General features: G+C 44.8%; 1 protein-coding gene across 1 annotated transcript; it reads right to left on the bottom strand.

Annotated features, from left to right (window-relative positions):
• Positions 1-2,598: 2,598 nt before the first annotated feature.
• On the bottom strand, positions 2,599-5,700 carry TLR8 (toll like receptor 8). Its single transcript, XM_068962689.1, has one exon. It carries the CDS (start codon positions 5,698-5,700, stop codon positions 2,599-2,601), a length of 3,102 nt encoding a protein of 1,033 aa, XP_068818790.1.
• Positions 5,701-27,796: the final 22,096 nt, after the last annotated feature.

Consider the following 27,796-nt stretch of genomic DNA (forward strand, 5'->3'; position numbering starts at 1 on the left):
AGATTCATACTGCAACGGACAGAAGATCCTATGGACAGATGCAGAGGAACAAAGGGCTAGCAGAGGTGCTAGGGAGGGACATCACTGTTTCACTTAGGAGAACTACATAAAGGGCACCGATACGTACGCATCGTGATCTTATGTCTTCTGAATAGGAAGTAGTGAAAGTAGGAATAATGAAGGTGAAATCGCTGTCATGTCCGACTCTTTGCGACTCCATGGACTGTAGCCTACCAGGTTCCTCCATCCATAGGATTTTCCAGGAAAGAGTACTGGAGTGGGTTGCCATTTCCTTCTCCAGGGGATCTTCCCGACCCAGGGATCGAACCCAGGTCTCCTGCATTGCAGGCAGACGCTTTACCATCTGAGCTACCAGGGAAGTCCAATCCCCAGGGAATAGGAAGTAAAGATAGAATTAATTTCTGTGTTAACAATTGTACACACTTCATGAAAACTTTTCCACCTTTGATATCTATTAAAGGTTTTCTTTTTCCCTAAGAATTCTCCAAAAACTCAGTGTTGGTGGTAATTTTATCTTTTAATCCCCCTAGGTTTTACTTTGATGTCAGCAAATCTGGAAAACTCAGAAGTGGCCACAGGACTGGAAAAGGTCACTTTGTCTAGTCAAGGCTATGGTTTTCCCAGTGGTCATGTATGGATGTGAGAGTTGGACTGTGAAGAAAGATGAGCACCAAAGAATTGATGCTTTTGAACTGTGGTGTTGGAGGAGACTCTTGAGAGTCCCTTGGACTGGAAGGAGATCCAACCAGTCCATTCTAAAGGAGATCAGTCCTGGGTGTTTGTTGGAAGGACTGATGCTAAAGCTGAAACTCCAATACTTTGGCCACCTCATGTGAAGAGTTGACTCATTGGAAAAGACCCTGATGATGAGAGGGATTGGGGCAGGAGGAGAAGGGGACAACAGAGGATGAGATGGCTGGATGGCATCACCAACTCGATGGACATGAGTTTGGGTAAACTCTGGGAGTTGGTGATGGACAGGGAGGCCTGGCGTGCTGCGATTCATGGGGTCGCAGAGTGGGACACGACTGAGCGACTGAACTGAACTGAGGTCTTACTTATTTTTAAAATTGAACTATAGTTGATTTACAATGTCATGTTAATTTCTGTCTACAGCAAAGTGACAGTTATATACATATATACACTCTTCTTCATAGTCTTTTCCATTACGGTTTATCCCAGGACACTGAATATAGCTCCCTGTGCCTTGCAGTAGGACTTTGTTGTCCATCTATTCTAGATGTGATAGTTTGCATCTGCTAACCCGAAACTCCCAGTCCATCTCCCCCCACCCTCCTTGGCAAACACAAGTCTGTTCTCGATGTCAGTGAGTCTGGTTCTGCTCCACAGATGGATCCCTTTGGGTCATATTTCAGATTCCACATATAAGTGACATCTCTTTCTGACCTACTTCGCTTAGTCCAATAATCTCTAGGTCCATCCATGTTGCTGCAAGTGGCATTATTTCATTCTTTTTTTATGGCTGAGTCCATTGTACATATGTACTGCCTCTCCTTTAACCATTCATCTGTCAATGGACATTCAGGTAATTTATTTTATATTATATATTTACTTCCCTGCATGTTTATTATACACTCATGATGTGAAATGAAGCATTTTAATAATTAACTTCATGATTTACAGCAATGGTGATTGACAGATAACTCCAAATGTTTCTAATTTAGCTGCAGACTTTAAAAAATGGTTAAGCAAACAAACAAACTTAACTACCATCCATCTTAGCCTTTAAATGGTATCTAAACCTTAGAAGTGAAATATTATAGCCAGTATTTATAAAAAGTAATTAGAAAAGAAGGCCTAATGCAACCATAACATAATATAACCACATAGCCGTGGATATATGATAAATCTAAACAGCAACGTAACATCAGAACTATTACAGTCACAAAAGTTCTGAGATACTGAAAAGAAGGCAAAGCAGGCCAACTGTCAGGATGGCCACAGTGATCCCTGCTCCTGGTGTTCACCATTTACGACCGAGATGGCAGGCTGAGCGAGCTTACCATGACTGCCCACCTTGGTCATAGGCTAGTTTCCCCGGACTGAGGTGATCACTCCCATGGAGCTGGCAGGGCCACTGATTTACTTCTAACCAGCAGAATATGGCCAGAGTGAGGTGTTATCACTTCCCTGATTGGGTTACAAAGATGGCAACTTCCATTGTGTCAGCAACCTGTCTTTCTTGCTGGCTTTGCTGAAGCAAGCGGCCACAGGAAAGGGTCCGTCCATGTGGCCGTGAGCTGAGTGTAGCCTTGGGCCGGCAGCCCAGGGAGAACTCAGTCCTGAAAACCACCACACAAATGCAGCCTCTGAAGTGGATGCTAACCATAGTAACATGCCTGTGGCCCTGGCTGACAGAGAGATTACCGCCTTTGAGGGGCCCTGAGCCTGAACTCAAGCCCGGATTCCTGGTCCACAGAGACGATGACACAACAAAGTGTATCATTTTAAGCTATTAAGTTTGGAGTACTCTGTTATACAGCAAGTGACAGCTAAGAACAAAAGGAGCATTGCTGTGCATTTTGACTATGCCTGTGACCCCGGGCTTAACATCAGTTAGTACTGCTTAATGGAATTGACATACAAGTTGTTATACCGTGAATCGTTGGCTGTTAGGACGACATTTTTCAGACTCTGCCAAAACAAGCCTTCCGCCTTGGGGTTATCAGGCCACTGGAGGATGGAACTCTTGCAGATCCTCTGCCGCAGCCTCAAATACTGCGAATGCTGCAACACTGGCTCCAGCAGAATAAAGACAATCACATCCATATTCTCCTCCATTAGCCTCTGCAAGGCCAAGTAGAATGCTGTTTTAAAATTCCAGTTTTTGGCATATTTTTTGGTTAAAACAAATATTGTTTTCTTGCTTTGGTTGATGCTCTGCATGAGGTTGTCGATGATGGCTAGACCCGGGTCCCAATCCCTTTCCTCTAAACACAGGAGCACGTTCTTGTCCTCACTCTCTTCCAGGTGGAAGCGCAATTCATTGATCACCCAGTCCGTGACAGAAGCGTCTTTGGTGTCATAAGAAACGTAAGCATCGTAGAAAGTCTGGGATGTGGACAGAGACCTGTAGCCTTTGACCTTAGCTAAGCACACGTGGTAGATAAACCAAGCATCCCAGTAAAACCAGTGGTGGGCCAGGGCAGCCAGCATCACTGAGATGGTGACAGAAAAGGTTAAGAAACAGAATATGGCCGCAATGGTATCTGAAACACAAGTGGTGAGGTCTAGACTCACAATGCTCTTGCCTTCTTGATCCCCGGGACTGGCACAAATGACATCGGTCAGTCTGGGAACCCTGACGTTCAGATTTCCGTCCATCCATTCTCGAAAATCTCCGAAGTCACAGGTACAGTCGAAAGGGTTACTCCCTAGTTCCAAAATGGTTAACTTGGTGGCGGTCTTCGTTTCAAACGTGGATCTGTTGAGCATCTTGAGCTGGTTGGAGCTCAAATCGAGGTGTATCAGGCTGCTGGCTCCAGAAAGAAAGTCAGATGGCAGGTGGGAAATTCTGTTTCGACTCAGTAGTAGCGTCTCAAGAGAAGATGCAAATGTAGATAAGCTATTGGTTAAAAAGAACAGCTGGTTTCCACTTAAGTCAAGCAACCTGAGGTGAGGGAAGTATTCCAGTAATGACCAGTTAAAGAAATTTAACATGTTATCATTTATATATAGGTCAGTGAGAGTCCTGGGCAAGTTAAGGAAGGCCTGACTGGAGATATGCTGAAGGTTATTATGGGCTAAGTCAAGCCGGGTCAGATTGGTGAGATTTTGAAAAATTTGCCAGTACCTGACATCTTGAGCATTCCACAGAAGGTCAAGGCGGTTCCCACTGAAAACTAATTCTCCTAGGGACGCGCTTTTCAGTTGTGTTTCTGTTAAAGTAAAAATGTCATTGTTGCTCAAGTTTAAAACTCTCAGGTTAGTTAAATGTTCAATAAACCCTAGACGGTGCGTTACCCCTGCTATTCGGAAATAGTGCGCATTGTAGCTGAGATCGAGAACTTCCAACAACGGCAACTCACTGAAAGCAGCATCATCATCAAAGTCTAGTCTATTGTTTGTCAAATCCAAATACTTGATACCAGACAAGCGTGAAAATTCCGTTCCATTTAACACCTGGCCATTGCCATTTGAAGACAGATTTAAACAGGAAATGTTTCCAAAATCTTTAAACTGGTTTACCCCAATAAAGAAAATACTGTTCAAGCTTAAATCTAAGGCATTGCCAAGACGTGAACATTCTGTCTTTATTAAAGGATGGGTGTTATGATAAAAATTCGAATGTGGGTCAAATTGAATATCAGCTGAGCGTCGCTTCAGGATGTGATTCTGGAAAAAGGTCCCATTTGCATCATGTTGCTCAGTATCACTGACCAAGGGCGATATTCTGTTTTCTGACAAGTAAATGATTTTCAGGTTGGGGAACCAGTGGAAAATGCTAAAATCAATCTGCTTAATAAAGTTAACGCCCAAGTTGATAGTCGTTAAATTTGAGAGGTGTTGCAGGGGCTTGAAATCTTTCCTTCTAAGTTCCTGGAACACATAACCTCTTAAATGCAACATCTGGAGAGATATAAGCTTCGAGAAATTTTTGGAAATGTTAATGTGCTGAGGATATTTTTTCAGTTCGTAGTTGTAAGATAAATCAAGTATTTCTAAGGAGGGCAATTTTGTCAAAAATTCCCCCGAGGCTATTTCGTCCATTAAATAGTTGAATTCAAGATCCAACACCTTCAGATTGTGCATGTTGTCAAACCAGCTGGCAGGAACCTTCCGGAGCGAAGTGCTAGAGAGGTTTAGGTAGCGAAGTTGGGTCAGGGTTTGAAAAGCAAGAGGGTGTATCTGAATTGAAGCACCTCCTTGGCAAGGTACACAGGGAAACGGAGCGTTAAAACATCTCGGGCAGTTTCCACTTAAATCTAGTACTCTTAAATTGCTCAGTTCCTTGAAGTCTTCTTCACTGACGTTTCCAATATGGGTATTGCTAAGGTAGAGTTCTGTTAGCGAGCTTGGCAGACTCGGTGGCACGCTGTGAAGGGGATTAAAAGATAATGACAGCACCTTCAACTTGGTAAGGTTTTGGAATGCTCCATTTTCTATGCTAAATTTTTTATTACAAGCAAAATAACAGTTCCAGCCCAAATAGAGACGTTCCAGGTTCCCAAGTCCAGAAGTGTTCTTTTTCGTTAACGTAATTATGTTGTTTTGAATTAGACTAAGTTCTTTCAAAGATTCTGGCAAACCAGCCGGTATTTCTTGTAACTGGTTGTCTTCCAGCAGCAACTCCCTTAGGTGTTTGAGGTTGAGAAATGCCCCGTCTGTAATAGTCATAGCTTTCTTTACAGCGGGATTTCCACTCTGGGACTTGGCATTATGGTTCAGGTTGATTTTAGTCAGATTTTGCAGCCCTTGAAAGGATTCATTCGATATACGTGTGATGAAATTATCAGACAGGTCTACTTCTGTCACAGCTTTGTCCACTGTTTGGGGTACTTCCTGTAATCGACGACTGTTACATTCTGCAATAAAAGAGCCATTTTTGTTTTTCACATCGCAAGGATAGCTTCGGGGATAACTGGCTTCAGTGAAGAACTCACAGGAATCAGAGATGAGCAGGAAAAGGGAGGTCAGAAGCAAAAAGCGAAGGGTCATGTTTTCCTAAGAAAAATCAAAGTGGAGTCACAATGTTAGACCGGCAAAATTTTCTAGGCATTTCAGGATGAAATTCACAGTGCTTTGATCATACTTTGAATGAGTTCTGAAGTAGGAGTTCTCTGAACGGTTAAAGAAAGTGCAGTAAGTTAAGTTCAGAATGGTTTTAGTTTTCACCCTGTTCAGCTTCCTGATGTTCAAAGAAGCAAAAGATGAAGCTATCTGAGATGTGATGACAAGAAAACCTGAAAAGCTTTGGCAGAAGCACACATCAAGATGCCCCACCATCACAGGGGGCCTGACATTGGATCCTGGCTATGGTTCATGCCAGACCTATAGCAGAGCAAGGTATATGTCTTTTGCTTCAATCTATTAGCATAACTCAAGGAAACTGTGGCCAGCCCCAAGGAGAGTCCAGATCCAGCTTCTACTAGGCCATCCTTCAAGATTTCCAAGCTAGAGTCTCTCTACCTTATCTATACAACCATATATTTTATTGATATTTCCCACAATCTATCTATACCTCTATGATGGTATGTATCAAATTCCCTCGTGTCCCAGCATGACAGGAAGGTGGACACTTTCCGTTTATAATAATAGCAAAGTGTCACGTGTTATGCTAAACACGAACATTTTCTCACCCATGTTTATGCTCCCAACAATACAATGCAATAGGTTCCATTATTATCCATAGGTTGTAAGTGAGACTCAAACTCAGAGACTTAACTACTTTTCAGAAGGATGATACACTGCAGAAGTGAGACGAGTCCATCAGATTCCAACATGGTGCTTTTAACCAGTAACCATCATGCTACACAATCTCATTTTGAAATCTGTATGTTAGACTACATATTCAAATGTAGACAACACTCAAAAAGCTTTTGTAGGGAGGCTACCACTTATATATCCCTTATCATACAGACACTGGTATTAATAGCCATTCTTTTGCTTTTGTAAACTTTTGTGGGCAAGACACAGCATTTAGTGTTTTTGTATGCACTCTATAATGTTTAGTAGAGTGTCTCACTTTCTGAAATTCTTAACAGGAGGCTGAAAATATTATTTTGGTAATTATACAAAGCAATGAAAAGATTAATGTGATTGGTATGATCAACTGCTGCTGCTAAGTCACTTTGGTCATGTCCGACTCTGTGTGACCCCATAGATGGCAGCTCACCAGGCTCCCCCATCCCTGGGATTCTCCAGGCAAGAACACTGGAGTGGGTTGCCATTTCCTTCTCCAATGCAGGAAAGTGAAAAGTGAAAATGAAGTCGCTCAGTTGTGTCCAACTCCTAGTGACCCCATGGACTGCAGCCCACCAGGCTCCTCCGTCCACAGGATTTTCCAGGCAAGAGTACTGGAGTGGGTTGCCATTGCCTCCTCCGGGTATGATCAAGGGTCATAGTGAAAAAAAAAAAAAAAAAAAAACCTCTCAAAATCGTATTTCACTGGATGTGGAGACCAATCTTTACTAAACTGTATTTTTCACTAAAATCCAACTCATCTCCTTAGTGTGAGTTATACCAAGCACGTGCTCTCTTTTTAAATTCTCCTAAAATTTAGGATTAGTGAACTAATAGTCACTACTGTACCCTTCCTACAATATAAAAAACTTGCATATGGATGTCGAGAATTCTGAGGATTGATAATTATTGCCCATTCATAAGAGCCAAGGAAAGGCCAGCTCCTTATGAGATGAAAGTTATAGTGGAACAGAACTTGCAGGCATTTTCAGTTACCTGTAGTTACTCCCCAATACAGCACCATCAAGGTACCACTGTTTAATGTTTAGCTTTTACTGAAAGAAAGCCTGGCTTTACATGGGGTAGGCAGAATTTTAAGGCGATCTCTATGACCTTTGCCCCCTGGTATTACTCCTGTAATTACATTATGTGACAAAAAGATTATCTAGATGGGCCTAATCTAATTACGTGTGCATGCCAAGGCCGCTTCAGTCGTGTCCACCTCTTTGCTACCCCATGGACTGTAGTCTGTCAGGCTCCTCTGTCCGAGGGATTCTGCAGGCAAGAATACTGGAGTGGGTTGCCATTTCCTTCTCCAGGAGATCTTCCCAACCCAGGAATCACACCCATGTCTCTTTTTGTCTCCTGCATTGGCAAGTGGGTTTGTTACCACTAGTGCCACTATGCCTTTAAAAGCAGAACGTTTCCCCTGGCTAGTGGCCAAGGGAAGCATCAGAGGGATGGGAGGCCAGAGAAGAAATAGACACATCATTGCAGATTTGAAGCTGGAGGGGTGGGTCCCTGGCAAGGAATGTAGGCATCCTGCGAAAGTTGAGAGCAGCTCCCTGTTGACAGCAAGGAAACAGGGGCCCTGATTTGACAACCCAAAGAACTGAAATTGAGGGGCAGCCCAAATGAACTTGGAAATGACTCCTAAGCCAGAACCTAGCAATAAGAGTCCAGCTGGCCAACACCTTGACTTGAGTCTCACAAGACCTAGAGCAGAGAATCCACTTAAGCCCACCCAATCTCTAATGCCCAGAAATGAAAGCTAATAAATGAGCATTGTTTGAAGGGTTTAAACATGGGGATTATTTGTTATGTGGCAATGGAAAACTAATACATCTAGAAAACGTGTGTGAAAAGATGCTTCATGGCTTCAAAATATGCAGCTTTTGCGGAGTCCACCCCAGGTCTCCAAGTTCAACGTCTCCATTGGGAGAGACACATATGCCAGGAGGGTAATGAACCTTGGAGAAGCAAGGAGCTTGGGTAGGTGACCCAGGCAATACTGTGTTTGCTTGCCACCTAAGCAGATCTCAGCCCATGTGATTTTCAAGTGTGAATATCACTAGATTTGGAAGTTACTTCCTGACTCTTCCTTGTCCTTTCCTAGCTAGTGGGTGGCCTGTTGGGGGTGGGGCAGTGGTAGTGTTAAAGAACCCGCCTCCCAATGCAGGAGACATAAGAGACGTGGGTTTGATTCCTAGGTCGGGAAGATCTCCTGGAGCAAGGAATGGCAACCCACTCCAGTATTCTTGCCTGCAGAATCCCATGGACAGAGGAGCCTCACAGGCTGCAGTCCATGGGGTTGCACAGAGTTGGACACGACCAAAACAATTTAGAAGGCATGCACGCACAGATTATTAGTTAACTCACAGACATAAATGAAACGCAACCACATTACAAGAACTTAGTGATGACACAAAGAAGTGAGACTAGAAGAGCCTTAAAACAGGAGGATTTCACCTCTTCATGGAGGCTGGGAAAGGTTTCCCTGAGGAAGTGAAACTTGAGCTGGGATTTTCAGGTTGCTTTGGCATGAAAAAGACAGAAAGATGTCAAAAGAATGTCTCAGCATATGCAAAGGCACTGCGAGCATTCCTTTGAGTTTCCCACGCAGTGCCGCCACAGGAGCCTTGGACAGCACACAAGAGGGGTATGGTGTGGGCCAGAGACAAAGCGCAGCAGGCTTCAGAGCCTTCAAAGCCCACCGAAACCTGAGGGGAGCTGCTTGCAACAGCAGCACTCAGAATAAGTAGGGCCAGGAGGACTGGAAGGGCATGTGAGAGACGACATGGGCAGAGATCCTCAGCACCTCCATGTCACTACCATCAGCAGACATTTCTCAAGTCTCATCTGAATGAGCATGTGACTCTAAAGGACTGAAAGAAAGTCACGGATGTAAGAATCCATGAGTGTGGATTTTGATCTTGATCTGAGGAGCAATGCAAGCCTCTGAAGGTTTTAAGCAGGGTGGTGCCATGCTCATTATTCTATAGTAGTCTCTAGCAAGAGGGCACAGACCTTCAGGAGAGTGTAATTTTCACTGATTCTACTGTGTAGGTGAGGCTGTGGGGAATCAAGTATTCCTATATTTTACTTGGAGGGGTCTAAATTAGGTGGAGAGAAATTTGTAATATCTACCAAAATTAGACATACTTAGAACTTAACAATTTCAATTCTAGAAGTAGACCACAAGAGAGACCTTCACATATACCAATGCCTGTCTACAAGGATATTCCGTGCAGGGCTCTCAGTGATAGCAATAGATTGGAAATAATCTAGATGCCTATGAGTCGTGCTCCAGTTAAATAAAGCAGGGTGTTATAGTCATAAATGGAATACTATACAGCCATTAAAAGGGAAAGGGTAGCTCTACATTCATTTATTCATTCAAAAATATTTACCAAGCATATACTTTATTGGGGGAAATACGGCAATGAACACAACAGATGAAAATATCTTCCCATTTGGAGCAGTATGTTAGATGGTGGAAAGTACTAGGGAGAAAATGATGGGAAAGGGGATAGTCATGTAGACTGTCCCTCAGTTGGGATGTGTCTGATGTCTTTGTCAGGATTAGACTGGGGTAATGGGCTTGGGGGAGGGCAATCACAGAGGTCAAAGGCCACTCGAGTCACAGCTCAGCAATGGCACATGCAGGACTTTCACTGTTGGTGCGGAGCTTGATCACCTGGCTGAGGTAGTGCCTGTCAGCTTCCTGTTAATAGATTAATAAATAATTAAAATATATATATTTTTAAAAAGTCTCCTTTTTAAAGGAGGTGGCAAGGCAGGCTGGTTGCAGACTCTTCCCTGCATGCAGTACACAGAGTACTGTTAGTAGGTGAGACATTTCTATGTGGGTACTCGGGTGGGGGTGGGATGAGGGTGTCCCCAGGACAGGGAGGTGCTGTGCAGCCTCCCCAGCCTCGTTAACTCCTCAACATCTGATTCCAAACTCAATCACACAACACTGAGCAATTGAGGAGAACAGCCTCTAGGTGGCGCTAGAGACCACGAGAAGAGCCCTTTAACACTTGCCGATGAATGTTGAAGCTTCACTACTTTGTCCACCTGATGCAAAGAGCCAACTCACTGGAAAAGACCCTGATGCTGGGAAAGATTGAGGGCAAGAGAAGAAGGGGACGGTAGAGGAAGAGATGCTTGGATGGCGTCATCGACTCAATGGACATAAGTTTGAGCAAACTCCGAGAGATGGTGATGGACAGGGAAGCCTGGCGTGCTGAAGTCCACGGGGTCGCAAAGACTTGGACACAACTGAGTGACTGAACAGCACCACCATGGCCTCCCAGAGAATCTGAGGCAACTTAGGGGCTAGGCCATGGAAATGAGCGTAATATTGCAGAGAGGATTTCTAAGTGAAGAGCTTGAGGTTCCTAACTCCAGCCTCCCCAAAGAGTGTCCTGAGGTAAAAACAGGATTTGACAAATTTCAAATAACTTCAATTTGAAAAGAAGTACATGGATGGGAAGAATGGGAGGTGGGAAGTAGGCAACTAGCAAAGATCTTAAAGAGAAAGCCCAATAGTTCAAGCGTCTCCATCTACCTCAGGGCCTCAGAGAGGCAAAACGGACTGCAAATGCTCATCATCCATAGAGCGAACCCTAGCTCACCACATCCACTGGCCTCTGAGGTGAGAGGGCAGAGCCTAAAGCCCTGGGCAGCAAAAGCCCCACCTTGGTAGCCAAGTTCTTCCTCTTAGTCACACCCATGCCTCTGGCTTCCAAAAGTCTTGGCTCCAAAAGGTCTTCAAAGGGAACCAGATCCCAGAGAATTAAGAAGGGTACTTGAGAGAATTTATTCCCTTAGTGGATAAATGAATAATAAATAATGAAAAAAAACATTCAGCTTGGCAGAAGAAAAATGGCAACACCGCAAATAAAATAGAGAAATGGCAACTACGTGGAAGAAGAAAAAAAAAAAAAAAGAGAAATAGCAACTCTGAAAATAGAAGGGAAAGGGTCAATTATGCAAATAGGATAGAAAGCAAAACTATGCAAATAAAGCTGAGAAAGAGAGGGAGAGACAGAGACACTTCTGTTGTTTGAGGCTAACAGCTGAAGGTACCCATTAAAGTGAGAGCAAAGGGTTAGGATTGTACAAGGTGAGAAAGGGCATTAAGAGGAAAGCACAGGAGACACGGACTGTGTATGAACTTGAGGAAGACAGAAAGCAGATGGATGAGTGGTAGGTGGTACAGCAGAGCGGAGAAGGGCTAAAGCTGATGAGAGTGAGGTCAATTCATAGCAGACAAGCCCACAAAAGACTCGGGAGCTGCAGACAGCAGTCATAGTGTCACCAGTGGAGTGCCAGGTGGGGCTGCACAAAGGACGGGCTGGAAGTCTGCATGAGAAGTTAGACCCCACCTGAGTCCCTCCCTGAGACTTACTACCTTGAAAGGTTGAATCCAGAGCCTTGGGTTCAGGAATTCAGGCACCAAGTGAAGGCAGGGGCGAACTGTCATAAAGAAAACAGGAAGGTTAAAGCCCCATGTGTCTCTGCAGCGCAGATCCCCGTTCTCTTCCCTCCTCTGGCCCTGGGGCCCCTGACATCCACCTGGTTCATTAGTGCTCCACTCCACCCCCCCCAAGCAGGAGACTGGAGCAACTCATTGGGAAAATGGAAAGGCACAGTAGCAGGGCCACAGTAGCAAAAATTAAGAGGATGCCCCAAAAGGTAGTCATCAAGATGAAAATAGTTTACAAAACAATGAAAGTTCCTGATGGACCATACATCACTATGAAATAATGACAGAGGCGGGCCCTGCACGTGCCATGCAGTAAGTTCCCTGCCTTCCCCCGTCCCGGCTCTGGTTCCAAGAAAACTCACTTGACCAAAATAGGCCCCCAGCCTGTGGGCCAGAGTTCCCCACTATGACTTTTAAAAATAGAACGCTAAAATATTATGTGTCCTGACGGCCAAGCTGTTGGGGACGTTACCTGCCTGCAATTCTGCACCCAAAGCTAGGGCCTCACTCCCCTCGCCTGACCCTGCACCACAAAAGAGACCTGTGGTCACAGTGGTGCACCAAGCCCAGAAGTTTGTTCCCATCCTAGGCCGGGACCCATCCTTTGGAAGGCCTGTTCTTGCAACTGAAACGGCTCATCAGCTGTTTGGGGCTTCATGCTTGAGTAGGAAGTAATAGTCAGTACCTGTTACAAAGTAACAGTCAGTACCTGGCATTTACCCAGCATCAAAGAGAGATGCACACAAGCAAAAAAAAGAAAAGGAAAATCACAAACATAGGAATTGGTAGAATCAGGTCTTCTGGTCACCAGGACAGTGGCTGATGGTTTATATTCTGAATGCAGGTCCTGTCTTGTATGGGTGCTCAATAATCTCTCCGCAATTCTGAAATCCTTAAAAATCTGAGCACCAGAAGATTGGGGTTTTTTTTTTTTTTTCTAACTTATTTGACAGCAAAAGCTGATCTGAACTGAGCTAAGGCTACTAAAATTTTTATTTATCCACTTATGGGAGCTCTCTGGTTTCAGAGCAGAAATTACCACGTGCGTGATCGTCAGGGCTTCTGTGGCCCCATCCAAAGTGTTTTATAATAAATCCTCTATGTACTATGATGGCATCACCAACTCAATGGACATGAGTTTGAGCAAGCTCCAGGAGATGGTGAAGGACAGGGAAGTTTGGAGCGCTGCAGTCTATGGCATCGCAAAGAGTCAGACACGACTTAGCAACTGAACAACAAAACTATCGTCTCTCGCTACAGTGCAAATTCTGAACTTTGACACAATTCTAGCCTACAGGTTGCAGGCAATGGATTGTGATTCAACAATTAAAGCTCCTTCGCTGGAAACCTATTAGCAGTTCCTGAACTGTGGTTGGCATATGTCAGATCAGAAAAGAGAACGAGGTTGTCAACAGCACTGAGTTACAACTTCATGGGCCTGAGATGCTTTGGCCTTTACAGCCTCTTCCTCCATAAAAAAAAAAAAAAAAAAAAAAAAAAAAAAATTAGTAAAAAATTATATGTTATGACCACGTTGGCATAAAGACAAATATAACCCAGACTGGAATATATTCACTCTTCTGCAGATTTTAAAAACAACTAAAGTCTTTGCTTAAAGTGTCATGGGCCCAAGGCCTTGTGTCTTTTCTGACCAAAGAGAGACTGGCCCTGGTTGTCAATGACGGTATCCTGGGGCTCAGACCAAGTCCCGGAAAAGTAGTCAAGATAAATAGGAGATACTTGCTTAAAAGTAAGGTAAGTATTAGGTTGGGAGAGGCTGAAGGGGAGGCCTAGGGTTGAGTGGAAGTGGCAGAATAGAGGACCAGAAAAGGACAGTGTTGCAGGTTGAATCGTGTCACCCCAAAATGATATGTTGACATTTTAGCTTCTCCATGCGAATGTGACTATGTTTGGAAATAGGGTCTCTGAAGTTGGAATCAAGCTAAGGTGAGGTCATACTTAGACTTGTTCAGTTGCTAAGCTGTATCTGACTCTTTTGCGACCTTATAAACTGTAGCCCCTCAGGCTCCTCTGCCCATGGGATTTCCCAGGCAAGGATACTGGAGTGGGTTACCATTTCCTTCTCCAGGGGATCTTCCCCACCCAGGGATCGAAATCGTGTATCTTGCACTGGCAGGCAGACTCTACCACCGAGCCACCAGGGAAGCCCCATACTAGACTTGAATGGGCCCTCATCCAATGACTGCTATTCTGATAAGAAGAGAGGAATTTGGACACAGACAAGGGAAGAGAGCCATGTGGAGATGGAGACAGAGACCAGAGTGATATGTCTACAGGCCAAGGAACATCAAGGATTGCCAGCCACCACCAGATGCTGGGGAGAAAGGCACAGCCCAGATTGTCCCTCACAGCCTCCAACAAGGAGGCAACCTTGTTGGTAACACCGGGATTTCAGGCTTTTGGTCTCCACAATTGGTAGAGGATACATTTCTGTTGTTTTGCGTCACCCAGTTGGTGGCAGCCCCAGGAAACAGAGAGGAAGAGCAGAGAGCAGGGGAATAAGAGATGACCAGCAGACCCCACGGCTGAGCTGAGTCTGATCTGCTAGAGACAGCTCTTTGGCCGTGGCAGTGAGCTCTCTGCACAGCACACTCTGCCAACAACAGTCCAGTCTACACAGTCTCCCTGAGTGTCGCTTTGGAATACCCAATGGGGAAAAAAAATCAAGAACCCATTTCTTTAAAAAAAAAAAAAAAAGCATATGAATCACACACAACAAAAGAAATTTGCTTCACGTCCCTCTCCATGCCGAATAAAGCATTGCTCACTATTGAGGCAGTCATTTCACAACTGTTTTCCTGGTTTCCACGGCAAATCAGTCCTCTGGTTGGGTCCACGGTGTACAATAATCCAGTCCTCTTTTTCCCTCATAGCTCAGTTGGTAAAGAATCTGCCTCCAGTTCAGGAGACCCAAGTTCAATTTCTGGGTTGGGAAGATCCCCTGGAGAAGGAAATGGCAACCCACTCCAGTATTCTTGCCTGGAGAGTCCCATGGACAGAGGAGCCTGGCAGGCTACAGCCCATGGAGTCACGAAGAGTAGACGACTTCACCTCTCTCTCTGAAAGCCTCCTTCGCTAAGATGTGATCTGCCTCATGCCATCTCCCTAGCTGCACTGCTTTCTCAGAATGGATCCTGCTGATGCCCCCTGACACGAAAGTGTCAAAGGAACCTATGGATTGTAAAAGATGAATCCGCCCAACTGAATCACTGAGCCATTTGGCTGTGATGCAGGATTCCACCGGAACTAAATGCTTGCCAAACTGGAAACATTTTCTAATTTTGCATGGGTTCTGATGTCTTCGTAGTTGACTATGTTGACCACTGATACATTATGAAAGTAAATTGATAAAGAAGTGGCAGAGAGAATTTGTCACCTGAGATGAAATTTACAGTAAATACTAGCTACTTGACTTGATCCATTCCACATTTGATGGATTCACTAACACCTTTGGAAGACCAAAGAAACCACTACCACTAAATGCACGTATCAACAGAGGTGAAGCCTGATTTCATACACATAAAAATATGAAAAATTATGCTATTTGAAATGTAGCAAATATGGTAGCACACATTTGTTGAGTGCTTTAAGCAAACACTGGGAACACAAATCAAGTATTTTCTTGTCTGATCTTCATAAAAATCAGTGAGGTGGGTGCTGTCGTAAGCCCTCATTTTACAGACATGGAGCCTGAGACTCAGGCTCATTTACCCAAGGTCAATCAGATGGTAGGTGGCAGAGTGGAAACTGAGTCTAGAGGTAGCCACGTAGGTAACAAGGCGGTACCAAGCAATGATCTGGTTTCAATTATCAGCAGAAACATCACAGCCATACATGGAACCTTCTGGACTTAAATGGCTGGGGGTATTACCCACCTTGCCTTTCCACTGATACCACAGAGTACTTACAGGTGCTCTGTAATTCCATAGAACAACTGGAAATCCACTGATTCTAGACATATTAGCCAATAAGTGGCTATTAACAATCAGCTGAAAAGTCAGCCCAGTCTGTGCTAGGCAACGTTGACCCAGAACCATGGGTTATGCATTTACATGCACCGTCTCTATAGCCCTGAAGTTATAAATTGGGAGTAATAATTTAAAAAACAACAAATCCCTCAGCACCATTCAATAGGTCAGCTGAACTCAAATGATATTTCACTGAAATGACATCCCCCTCAATAGACCCCAGAGGTGACGCTGAGACACACTTACAAATAATATCCAACTGAGTTTCCAAGGCTGACCCTGGGTCGTGACACCATCTCATGTCAGACATACCCTGATACTCTGTCAGTCTGGGTTTCCACAGGACTGACTTCTCTCTCATCAATTCCTGTGCACTTTTTAGGATTATTCCATGAAAGAATGAGAAGCAGAAAGAAGAGTGGACAGCATCAAGTGTCCCTGCCCTGATCCACAGCCTCAGCTTTTTGGATAAGGTATACGTGGAACTTTTATTTTGCTTTCTGGAATCAAGCTGAGAGGCTAATGAATAAGCTTCAGGTCTTCCTGGAGGCTTCATCAGTCCCACTCCCAAAAGTCTGTGCTCCTTGTGGAAAAGACCAAATGGGATGTTCGGATGCTTCTCTAAGGTGGTGGTCCTTGACTCTGGCTGCTCGTGGAGATACTTGGGAAGTTGAAAAGCTACCAATGCCCAGGCCCACTCCAGAGATGCTGATTCTATTAGTCTGTGGTTCAGTCTGGACAGGGGGATTTTTTAAAGTTCACTCTGCGGTTCTGACACATAGTCAAGCCTAAGAACCTCTACTCTTGAGACCAGGAGTCAGCGAGGTCCTTGCCTTCCACCCACCACCAATGACAGGGAGGCAGGGCATTTTTCCAAGTTGAGTTTGATTTCATTCTAATATCATTTTCTTCTAATGCAATTATATTGGCTATCACAACAGTTTGTAAATATCAAGTCGAAATGGGATAAGTTTAAATGCAATTCCCTATATATCATTGACCCTGCTGGCCTAATTCCTTCTGAGCCTTTGCAGTCATTCTGCAAAGCATCAGAGAATTTCAGGGCAGACTTAATTTACTTTCAAGATCTATAATGGGCAGTCACTGGATATAAAAAAATGAACTTCAAGAACTTACATATTTTAAATAGTGGTAAAAAAAATAACTCCAAGAACTTTAATAGGCACTAAATGATCACAGAAAAAATATACTAAAGTAAACATTGCATGAGATTCTCTGGAAATCAGTCTTTGCAGTGGTGCTTAAATCGCATTCAATTTTCAAGAAAATACAAAATTTTTTAAAAATTGTTTAGTTTTTCAACCTGACAGTTCTTGACAGTAACAAAAACTTACCACCTTCTATGTCTAAACACTACAGAAGATAATTATAGCAACAGTAACATCTTCACTTAAGCATTCTGAACAAGAAAACAGAAATACTGAATGCACCTGAAGCTCCTGGTAGGAGATGAAGTTCGGGTTTTGCCTAGGCACCAGCAAGCAACCTGAGTGAACAAAGAGAGCTTGTCCTTTTCTGTAGAAATAGCAAAGAACGAACACCTCCCCTCCGGCCTTTTGGCTTTAGATGAGAATACTATTTCTGGCAGGACCAGATCAATTCCTAACTTGGAATTTGCTTCTTTTCCTCTTGAAAATGCTAAGACCACGGCACTGGATTTCTTACACTTCCTGCACACCGGACCACTCCACCTACACTTAGAGCTGCTTTAAGACTTCGCCTTCTCATGCTCATCTGCCCGTTCTCCACTTCTTTGGTCACAGTTATTTGCCACCAAACCCTGTTTCATGGCCAGAAATCCTCTATTTTGCTGGAAAGCTTTGTTAAAAGAATAGAAGGGGCTTACCGCACCTCTGGTGGTGTCCTAACTGGTCATTCTAGAACCTGCAGTGCTGCCGAGTGGCAACCTCTGTGCTGTTGGGTGTATGCGCACAAAGAAACTAACCAACTTCCTAAAACTGGCCGCTTTACCAGCAGCAGAGCCTCGCCTACGGTTTGCAGAAGCTTATATGGGAAGAAAGGAACTCGTGATTTCTTAACTGTTGCCAAATCATTTATTGACTAGGCTGTACAATTTCAAAACTGAAGTGGAGGGGGTGGAAAAAAGGCATTTATAAAATGATCTAAATATAACCCAAGCCAGATTGACCTGGCACCTCTTTGTGAGTTTGGGTTCATTTGTTTGACCAGGTGGGTTGGTGGGTGGTTGCTGCAAGGATCCCCAGCGAAATGTTAAGAGCAGTGAGCTCTGGGGAGCAGGATGAGGGGGAAAGGAGGGAGAAATGGGGAAATTTTTCCTTAAAAAAACATTGAGTGTTTTTTCCCAGCTTTACCACAAATGTATACTTGATTTACAGTTGCACACACTCGTTTTGCTCATGGATGCAGTTAAATAACATTGCATAACATGCATGTTAAATAACATTTGAATGGCTTCATCTTTGTTCTGCCCATCTCTGGGACAGCCCTTGGTGTGGTGGGCGCGGGTCCCCCCCACCATCTTTCTCCTGGGTGTCCCTGCACCCCCAGACAGTCCCCGGCATGTAGCATAAGCTCAATACACCTTTGATGAATGACTGAAGGGATGAGCAGGAGCATGAGGCAGGAAAATTTTACTTCCTGATCTGCTGATAAGTGGATTGCTTCTTAAGCTCTCAGAGAGAAGGCTCTAGAAGGTTTACCAACAGCAGGAGTCAGCAAACTCCAGCATGTGGGCCAAACCTGGGCAGGGAGTAGAAAATGATTTTCACGGATGAACTTTGCCATTGATCAGTTGAGAAAGAACACTATCTATAAACTGCCATGAGGCAAAAGAATTCCAGAGAATTCCATTCTTATTAATAGACATAAAAAAACCCTGCATTTGGTTAATATTGATAAAATTCCTATCTCTTTTCTTAAAGAACCTACATAATGCCCTCAATTGGCCTATTGTCCTGCAAAGCCTAAAATATTTACTCTACAGAAAATATCTAGATGATAATGATAACCCTGTATGCAAGACAGCAAAAGAGACACAGATGTATAGAACAGTCTTTTGGACTCTGTGGGAGAGGGAGAGGGTGGGATGATTTGGGAGAATGGCATTGAAACATGTATAATATCATATATGAAACGAATCGCCAGTCCAGGTTCTATGCATGATACTGGATGCTTGAGGCTGGTGCACTGGGATGACCCAGAGGGATGGTACGGGGAGGGAGGAGGGAGGGGGATTCAGGATGGGGAACACGTGTATACCTGTGGCAGATTCATGTTGATGTATGGCAAAACCAATGCAGCATTGTAAAGTAATTAACCTTCAATTAAAATTTAAAAAATTATATTAAAAAAAAAAAGAAAATATCTGCTAACCCCTGGCCAAAAGAATAGTCTTGAAAGAGATATAATGTGGTTCACATTCCCCTGACTCTCCTTGAATTGGAGGGAGCCACTTGGGGGGCAGAGTGGGTAGGAGGTTACATTTTCTCACATACACACACACACTTTACCGTTATTATTTTCCCTCAGGCCCACAGTCTGCCTCTCGTGCATGACCTCCAGATGACAACCTCGTTACAAAGGCATGCCTTTCAGAACACACAGGCTTGGCGGCAGCTCCTGAACTGCCCTCCACCGGTCTCTCAGGTGAGTCATGGCCTGACACATGGCGTTAGAAAGATATCACAGCTATTCCTACGATATCAGAGAACACGGCCCATGGCTTCACGGACTCACCAAAACTCTGGGTTATAATCAACACGAAGGCCTCATCTGGCTACCACCCAGTCCTCTTGCGTGTGTGTGAGTGTGTGTGCTCAGTCGTGTCTGGCTCTTTGCAATCCCGTGGACTGTACGCCCACCAAGTTCCTCTGTCCATGGGATTTCCCAGGCAAGAATACTGAAGTGGGTTGCCATTTCCTCCTCCAGGGGATCTTCCTGATTCAGGGATTGAACCCGTGTCTCCTGCATTGCAGGCGGGTTCTTTACCACTGAGCCACCAGGGAAGCCCCACCCAGTCTCTTGGTTTCCCTTAAAACATTTGCTTAGAAATAAAGTTTAAGAAAGTAAATCAGCGTGACCGCCAGTAGTAGAGCAGTGGAGCATGCTCAGCCTTTCGAGAAAAAGCCAGACACACGTGGCCTGGCCCCAGGCTACAGAAATCACCCACTAGGCAGCTGAGATCACACAAAGCATGGCACACACTTGCGTTATACTTGCCAACAGTCCAGTGCCTGTGCCAGGCAGATCAGAAAAATGAGCTACTTATTCAAATCAAATGAGCCATCACAGGTTTTTCCACACAGCCAGTAACTAAAAAAGATGAGCATGAAAATGGAATCGACACCAGGTCAAAACAGTCACCATGAGCCAGAACCCTCAGAACAGTCCCTAGCACAGAGTAAGCGCTCCACAAGTGGAGCGGATTATTGCTTCTCTCACTGTCATGGACTTCACTCATCTCTGGACTGCTGCCTGAAGTAGGCCAGAGGACCACTCCAGGTCTGGCCATGACCCTTCCCTCTGGCGTCCATGAGCATCAGCACACTCACAGGGCCATGGACGGCTTCTCCCCATCAAGGACGCAGCAAAGTCCCTCGTGTGGACCTACCCCATGGAGCCCTGGACACGGCCCAAGACCTAGGACACCACCACGTGCTGGGAATGAGTTGTCCGGGAAAAAAAAAATCAATGTGAAATATATATATATATATATATATATATATATATATATATATATATATATAAAAGGATAAAGTGGAAGGTGTTTCCTAAAAGAAATATTTCTCAAGCAAAGGATTCAGATGAAGAAGTACACAAGAGGATTCCTCTACAACGATCAGACGTGACGTGAGCCCATTCTGGTTTTAAACTGCAGTGCAGAGCTCCTGAGGGGACAGCAAGTTCCCCTTCCTGACTGGAGGGGACACAGGTGACACAGGCCACAGGAAGCAGGTATTGTCAGTCTCCTGGACCTCCTCCTCTGGCTCCCTAAATCCTGAGCCCCATAACCCACTCTTCCCGAGCCCTCTCAGTCTCAGCATTCAGCCTGATTTATACTGCCTCCACTGTGCACATCCCCACCACAGAAGTTCTTCTCCAGCCGTGCTATCATTTCTCGTTTTAAATGAAAGCTTAAAACTAGTCTAGATAACTCCCCAGTGCCAATTAGAAAATGACAGCACAAGAAGCCATCTGCCAATGTAGGGGTTACGGGTTCGATCCCTGGTCCAGGAAGATTCCACGTATCATGGAGCAACTAAGCCCCGTGTGCCACAGTTACCAAAGTTTGCTGACAGCATGCTTCCTGTGGGCTGATGTAGGCCACATCAGGGCGCAGAGCTGGATAAGAGGAGGGAGGGCTGGATTCCAGGCTTGCTTGGCCATATGGCCAACTACCCTTGAGCAGTGGACAACTTATGCAAGTATACATGGCGGCCCAGCTAAATGCAACTCATTGCATCATGCTGAATGGGACCATCTCCCCTCAACAGCACATCTGACTGACCAAGAATGGGGACAAGGGAAGGTCTCTGCTGTTCTTGGCAAATTCCCTTCTTGAGTCAGGGACAGGTTGCATGCAGCCCAATTACCTGTGACAGTCTGTCTTTCCATCAGTTGAAACCTCTTCCTGTCTTTCCTAAAGTCAGTGTCCCCCCATATAATTGGCCAAGACATCAGAAAAACCCATAGCACCCTACAGCTGGAAGGGCCCCTTATTTTTTGATGAGGAAACTGAAGCCAAAGGTCAAGAGTGCAACAGTGCTGGAAAGAACGCTCGTGGCTCCACTTCTGCTCCTGTGTCCTTTCAACTTCTCCCTTTGTTAACCTCCTAAGAAAGGAGGTGCTCCATAGCCACAGCTGACTTAGGCAGGGCTTACTATGGGCCCAGAATTTTTCCTTGATTAATTTCTTTACCTTGCCCAGAAACCCCATGATGGAGGGACTGTGACAATTTCCAATTTTCCTATGAAGAAACCGAAGCACAAAGAGGTTAAGCAAAGTGTCATCTTCTGGACTTCCCTGGTGGTCCAGTGCATAAGAATCCACCTGCCAATGTATAGGGTTACGGGTTCGATCCCTGCTCCAGAAAGATTCCACATGTCGCAGAGCGACTAAGCCCATGTGCCACAGTTATTGAAGCTGGTGTTCTAGAGCCCATACTCCCCAACAAGAGAAGCCACTGCAATAAGAAGCCCCTGCTCATCACAACCAGAGAAAGCCCACACAAAGTCATGTTCCTCTGGCTCCAGAATTGTGCTCGTATCCACTATCCAGTATTCTAGCCATGCACAGGATCCCAGAGACTCATAAAAGCCATCTAATTTAGCAAAGAGAAGATTGTTGGTGACACTCAACAAAGTAGCTTCCATTGTGGCAGAATCAAACGCTGGGTTCTAAAGGGCTAAACAAGTAGTGAGGGATGACAATAAACATGGTCACCTTCCAGCACCAACCCCAGCACGCCAGAGGAACTTTCCAGAAGGAACACACTGATGATCCTCACCATGGTGGAGTTGGAACCCCTGTGCTGAGAAGCAAATTTCTCCGCAATCTTGATCCAGTCTTTCCCAATGTTCCCTCTCTGTAGCCCTGGACACCAGTCCTCCTCCTCAGGTTGACATGACTGCCCCTCACTGCTTGAGAAGGCCCCACACCCTGCTCGCCTCTGCAGCCTTCTTCCTGCTTCATGGTGAGCTCTGCGCTGGCCCCCACCTCCTGGGATGGGTGCCTCCTAGCCAGAGGCGTTTGGGGCACAGCTGTCAGCAGCCTGCTCATCTCAGCCAGCACCCACGTGGCCAGGCCCGCCCAGCAGATGTGTGCCCTGTGTTCAGTTCCCAAGCCCCTCCCTGCCTCTGGTGGCATTTAATCTCCTCCATCCTAGGCACCCACCTGAGGCTCCAGCCATGTACACTTCACACTGTGCTTTGGTGGTTGGTAAAATCTCCACTTTTAGAGATGGAAGCATGCTTGCAAAGCTCCAGTAATTCGCCCCAATGAACCAAAAGCTCTGTAGAACTTGTCACGTTCTGTCTTGTATTGTATTTTGGTAGGTCCATTTTACCTCCTCTATCAGACAGTAAACCTTCTGAACCCAAGGGCTGGGTTTTTGGGTTTTTGTTTTTGGCTGTGCTGTGTGGTTTGTGGGATCTTAGTTCCCCAACCAGCAAGTGAACCCACGCCCTCAGCAGTGAAAGCGTGGAGTCCTAATCACTGGACCACCAGGGAAGTTCCAGGTTTTGTTTCTTAATGGCTCTCTGCTGTATACACTGTATGGACGTAACATTTTATTTAATGAATCTCCTATTGATTGACTCTTGGGTGTCCTAATCATTTTTTTCCCTGAGCTGTAAGTATTGATGACTTACAATACTGTGTTAGCTTCAGGTGGTTTATTCAAAATAGCCAAGACAAGAAGGTAACCCAAGCGCCCATCAACAGATGACTGGCTTAAGAAGATGAGGTGTGTACACACAACACACACACACACACACACACACACACGTTCCATTGTATGCATATGCATATGTGCATATACACACAATGGAATATTACTCTGCCATAAAAAAGAATGAAGTATTGTCCTGATCTTTTAACATTACAAACAATGCCACAATAAACACCTTTGGGGGGAAGGTCATTTTAGAAGAACTATGTTCAAGTGAGGAGAAGTGCCAGCAAGATGGACAAGAGGGATGATGAAGCATATCTGATATAGCAAGTAGGCCAAAGGGAGTGAACCAGGAGCAGAGGTGGGTGGAGCTGTATCTTAGGAAGGGCCACCTAGGGGGGGCACCTAAAGAGGGGGCCACCACTCCTTGCAAACAGGATGGGCTCTTTGGGGAAAGGATCTCGGTTTTGTGAGCTGGTGTGGAAGACAGTCACGTAAAACATATTTCGATGTTGAGGGGAGGAGATTTGGAGAAGTGCATGTCGGGGGCTTCCAATTTCTCTGATGGATATAGGAGGTGAGGTTGGTTACTGGGAGAGAGCGCAGCTGGTAGAGGGGCACGTGTCGGCACTAGAGGCTCAGAACATGTGAAAAGACTTGGGGGACAGCCACGTAATTCACGCAGATGAGGGCACCCTGAACACATGAGGACATGCTCTCAGGTTTGAGGCCCCAGGCTGGGTGTGGAGAGGAAGACTCCAGGTCATCAAGGGATTTCCCACAATCCTCAGAACTCCTTCTTCCCTCTCTTCACCCCAACTTGTCTTCTTTCCTCTTGCCTTCTAATTCTTTTTCCAGTCTTCACCTCTCTCAATGTGGTGCTTCTAGTGTCGTAGAAAACCATTTTGGTTTCTCCCTTTCTGGGTCTGCACTCCACACTCCCTACCCCCTCCCAGCCCCTCAAAGGACTTCAGTACTCCTCCAGGGTCAGAAATTCCTTCTGGAAGATCCAGCCCATGGCAAAGGAGCTAATAACCATCCTGACACCAGGTGGCGCTCTCCACCCAGTATTTTGGATTTCTGACTAGGCAGAGGGGTCCTTTGTGTGTGATGTGTATGGGATAAAATGAGTATAAAATTTTACACTGCTGCAAAGGTTACTAAAATCTACACCTGTATAAAAGGTTTATTCCTCATGTAGGGGCCATTTCAGTTAAGGCAACTCGAGTTTCCAAATAAAAACAATGTTTATGCACAATTTGCCCTATGGGTCTCAAAGGTTTAAGATTCAAGGAAAACAAACACCATGAAGCCATAAGCTTTTGCCCCTCCATCTGGGAACAGATAGAGACTTTTAACTAAACAATGAGCTAGAGGCTGGTCAATTTCATAAATGAAGAAAGTGTATGTGGATTTCCCTGCTGGTCCACTGGCTAAGACTCCGCACTCCCAATGCAGGGGGCTGGGTTCGATCCCTGGTCAAAGGAACTAGATTCAACATGCCACAGCCAAGAGTTCACAAGCTGCAGCTAAAAGATCCCGCATGCTACAACGAAGAACTAAGACCCAGTACAGCGAAATGAGTACACTAAAAAAAAAAATAAAAAGAAGAAGAAAAGAAAAGAAACTGAATGAAACAAAGCTCGGAGACTCCAGGAGATAGTGAAGGACGCGGAAGCCTGGCGTGCTGCAGCCCATGGGATCGTAAAGAATCGGACACAACTGAGTGACTGAACAACAGCAACAATACTCAGCCCACTTACTGAGTTAGATGTTGAGAAAACAAAACCATATTACAGCAGAAAGACGGCCGGATAGGAAATGTTCCAGGAGCAGCGGATAGCTAATGCACCCGGCGTGGGTGTCAGTCCACCAATCGGGATGCACAGCAAGACAGCTTCATTTTCGATGATTTGATTTTGTTTCTGTCACTGAGCTTTCATCCTACCTGAGGTCTCCCGAACGCCAACCCAGACCCTCAGAAAGGACCGGAGGAGCCTTGCCTTCCAGGACTTGTACACAGCTTCTGGGTCTAATATAGTAACACCCGGGGGTGGGGGATGCATGTGAGAGGAGGCACAATCCATTTAAGCATTTTCCACAGAAAGTGGGCAGGTCCTCTCTTTTCTTGGAATCAACAGGACTTCTCAGCCCTCCAATTCCCTTCCCTCTTGGCTTCTCTCTCTCTCCCCCAAAAAAGGTTGAGGAACTTCCCTGGTAGTCCAGGGTTTAAGATTCCAAAGAACCTCACGTAATTTCTGGGCTTCCCTTGTGGCTCAGCTGGTAAGGAACCTGCCTGCAATGTGGGAGACCTGGATTCGATCCCTGGATTGGGAAGATCCCCTGGAGAAGGAAACGGCTACCCACTCCAGTATTTTAGCCTGGAGAACTCCATGAACTGTATAGTCCATGGGGTCACAAACGGTCTGACACGACTGAGCAACTTTCACGTAATTTCAAGGACAGCCAAAGTTAAGAACCACTTGTAGGAAGTGGGGAAACTGAGGTATCACCAGGACTGTCTCACAATAAATAAACCCTCCCTGCTGGGATAGCCTGCTATTGTCCCCAGCCTGAGACTCTCTGCAGTCCTTATTATGGATGGAATAGGGTCACCTTACACCTGTGTGTTTGCATGGATTAAAGACTTAAATGTAGGGCTTAACACCATAAAACTCCTCGAGGAAAACAGGAAACACCTCCTTAATACTGATCTCGGCAATGTCTTTTTAGATATGACACCAGAAGCACAAACCACAGAAGCAAGAATCAGCAAGTGGGATTACATCAAATTAAAAAGCTTCTTCACAGCAAAGAAACACATCAACAAAATGAAAAGGCCATCTATAAAGTAGGAGAGAGTGTTTGCAAACCATATATCCGATTAGGGGTCACTATTCAAAATACATAACGAACTCATATAACTCAATGGCAAAAAGCAAGCAATCAATTTTAAAATGGACAGAGGATCTGAACAGACATCTTCCCAAAGAAAACATACAAATTGCCAACAGGTATGTGAAAAGGGAAGTACAAACCAAAACCACAATGAGATATCCTCTCACACCAGTTAGAATGGCTATCATCAAAAAAAAAGAAAGAACAAATTCTGGCAAGGATATAGAGAAAAAGGAACACTTGTGCACTGTTAATGGGAATGTAAATTGGGGCAACCACTATGGAAAACACTTGAAGGTACCTCAAAAAATTATACCATATGCTCCAGTAATTCCATTTTTTGGGTATTTATATGAATAAAATGAAAACACTAATTTGGAAAGGTGTCTGCTCCCCTCCCCCATGTTCAGTGCAGCCTTATTTACTTTAGCCAAGATACAGAAACAGGCTATCCCAGCAGGGAGGGTAAATGTCCACTGATGGATGGATGGAGAAAGAAATGTGACACATATATATACAGCTATCTCAGCCATAAAAATAAAGGAAATTCTACCATTTGGAACAACATGGATGACTGTGAAGGACATTATGCTAAGTGAAATAAGTCAAAGAGAGAAAAACAAATACTGTCCGATGTCTTTATAAGTAGAATCTAAAATAGTCACTCCAGCACTCTTGCCTGGAAATGTCATGGACGGAGGAGCCTGGTGGGCTGCAGTCCATGGGGTCGCTAAGAGTCAGACACGACTGAGAGACTTCACTCTCACTTTTCACTTTCATGCATTGGAGAAGGAAATGGCAACCCACTCCAGTGTTCTTGCCTGGAGAATCCCAAGGACGGCGGAGCCTGGTGGGCTGCCGTCTATGGGGTTGCACAGAGTCAGACACGACTGAAGTGACTGAGCAGCAGCAGGATAGTCAGACTCAGGACTTCTCCGGTGGTCCAGTGATTAAGACTCAGTCGGTTATCTGTTTTATATATAGTAGTGCTGTATACCTGAAACTAGCCCAACACTGTAAATCAACTCTATTTCAGTGAAAAAAATGTTTTAAGTGTAAGGAGAAGAGGAAACTTCCTCCAGAGTATCATTCTGAATCAATAAGAATCTGTCTGTTCCTTTTCAACAAAGAAATCAAATAGTTCACTTCGGGGGTGGGGGGAGGTCTTTTTAAAATTTATTTATTTTTTAATTGAAGGATAATTGTTTTACAGAATTTTGTTGTTTTCTATCAAACACCAACAAGAATAAGCCACTTTTTCACCAAGAAAATCAGCAAATACCCATTGGCTCTTCGGCTTTTAGAGCTGCAATGTCCAACAAAAATGAGTCACATATGTAATTTAAATTTTCCAGCAGCCACAATTAAAATGTAAAAAGAAACAGGTAAAATTCATTAAAATAACATATATAACTCAATATGGGCTTCCCTGGTGGCACAGCAATAAAGAATTCACCTGCAATGCAGGAGATGTGGCTTTGATACCCAAACTGGGAAGATCCCCAGAGAAGGAAATAGCAACCCACTCCTGTACTCTTGCCTGGAAATCCCATGGACAGAGGAGCCTAGTGAACTACA

The sequence above is a fragment of the Capricornis sumatraensis genome, chromosome X (genome assembly GCF_032405125.1).
Source record: "Capricornis sumatraensis isolate serow.1 chromosome X, serow.2, whole genome shotgun sequence".
NCBI lineage: Eukaryota > Metazoa > Chordata > Mammalia > Artiodactyla > Bovidae > Capricornis > Capricornis sumatraensis.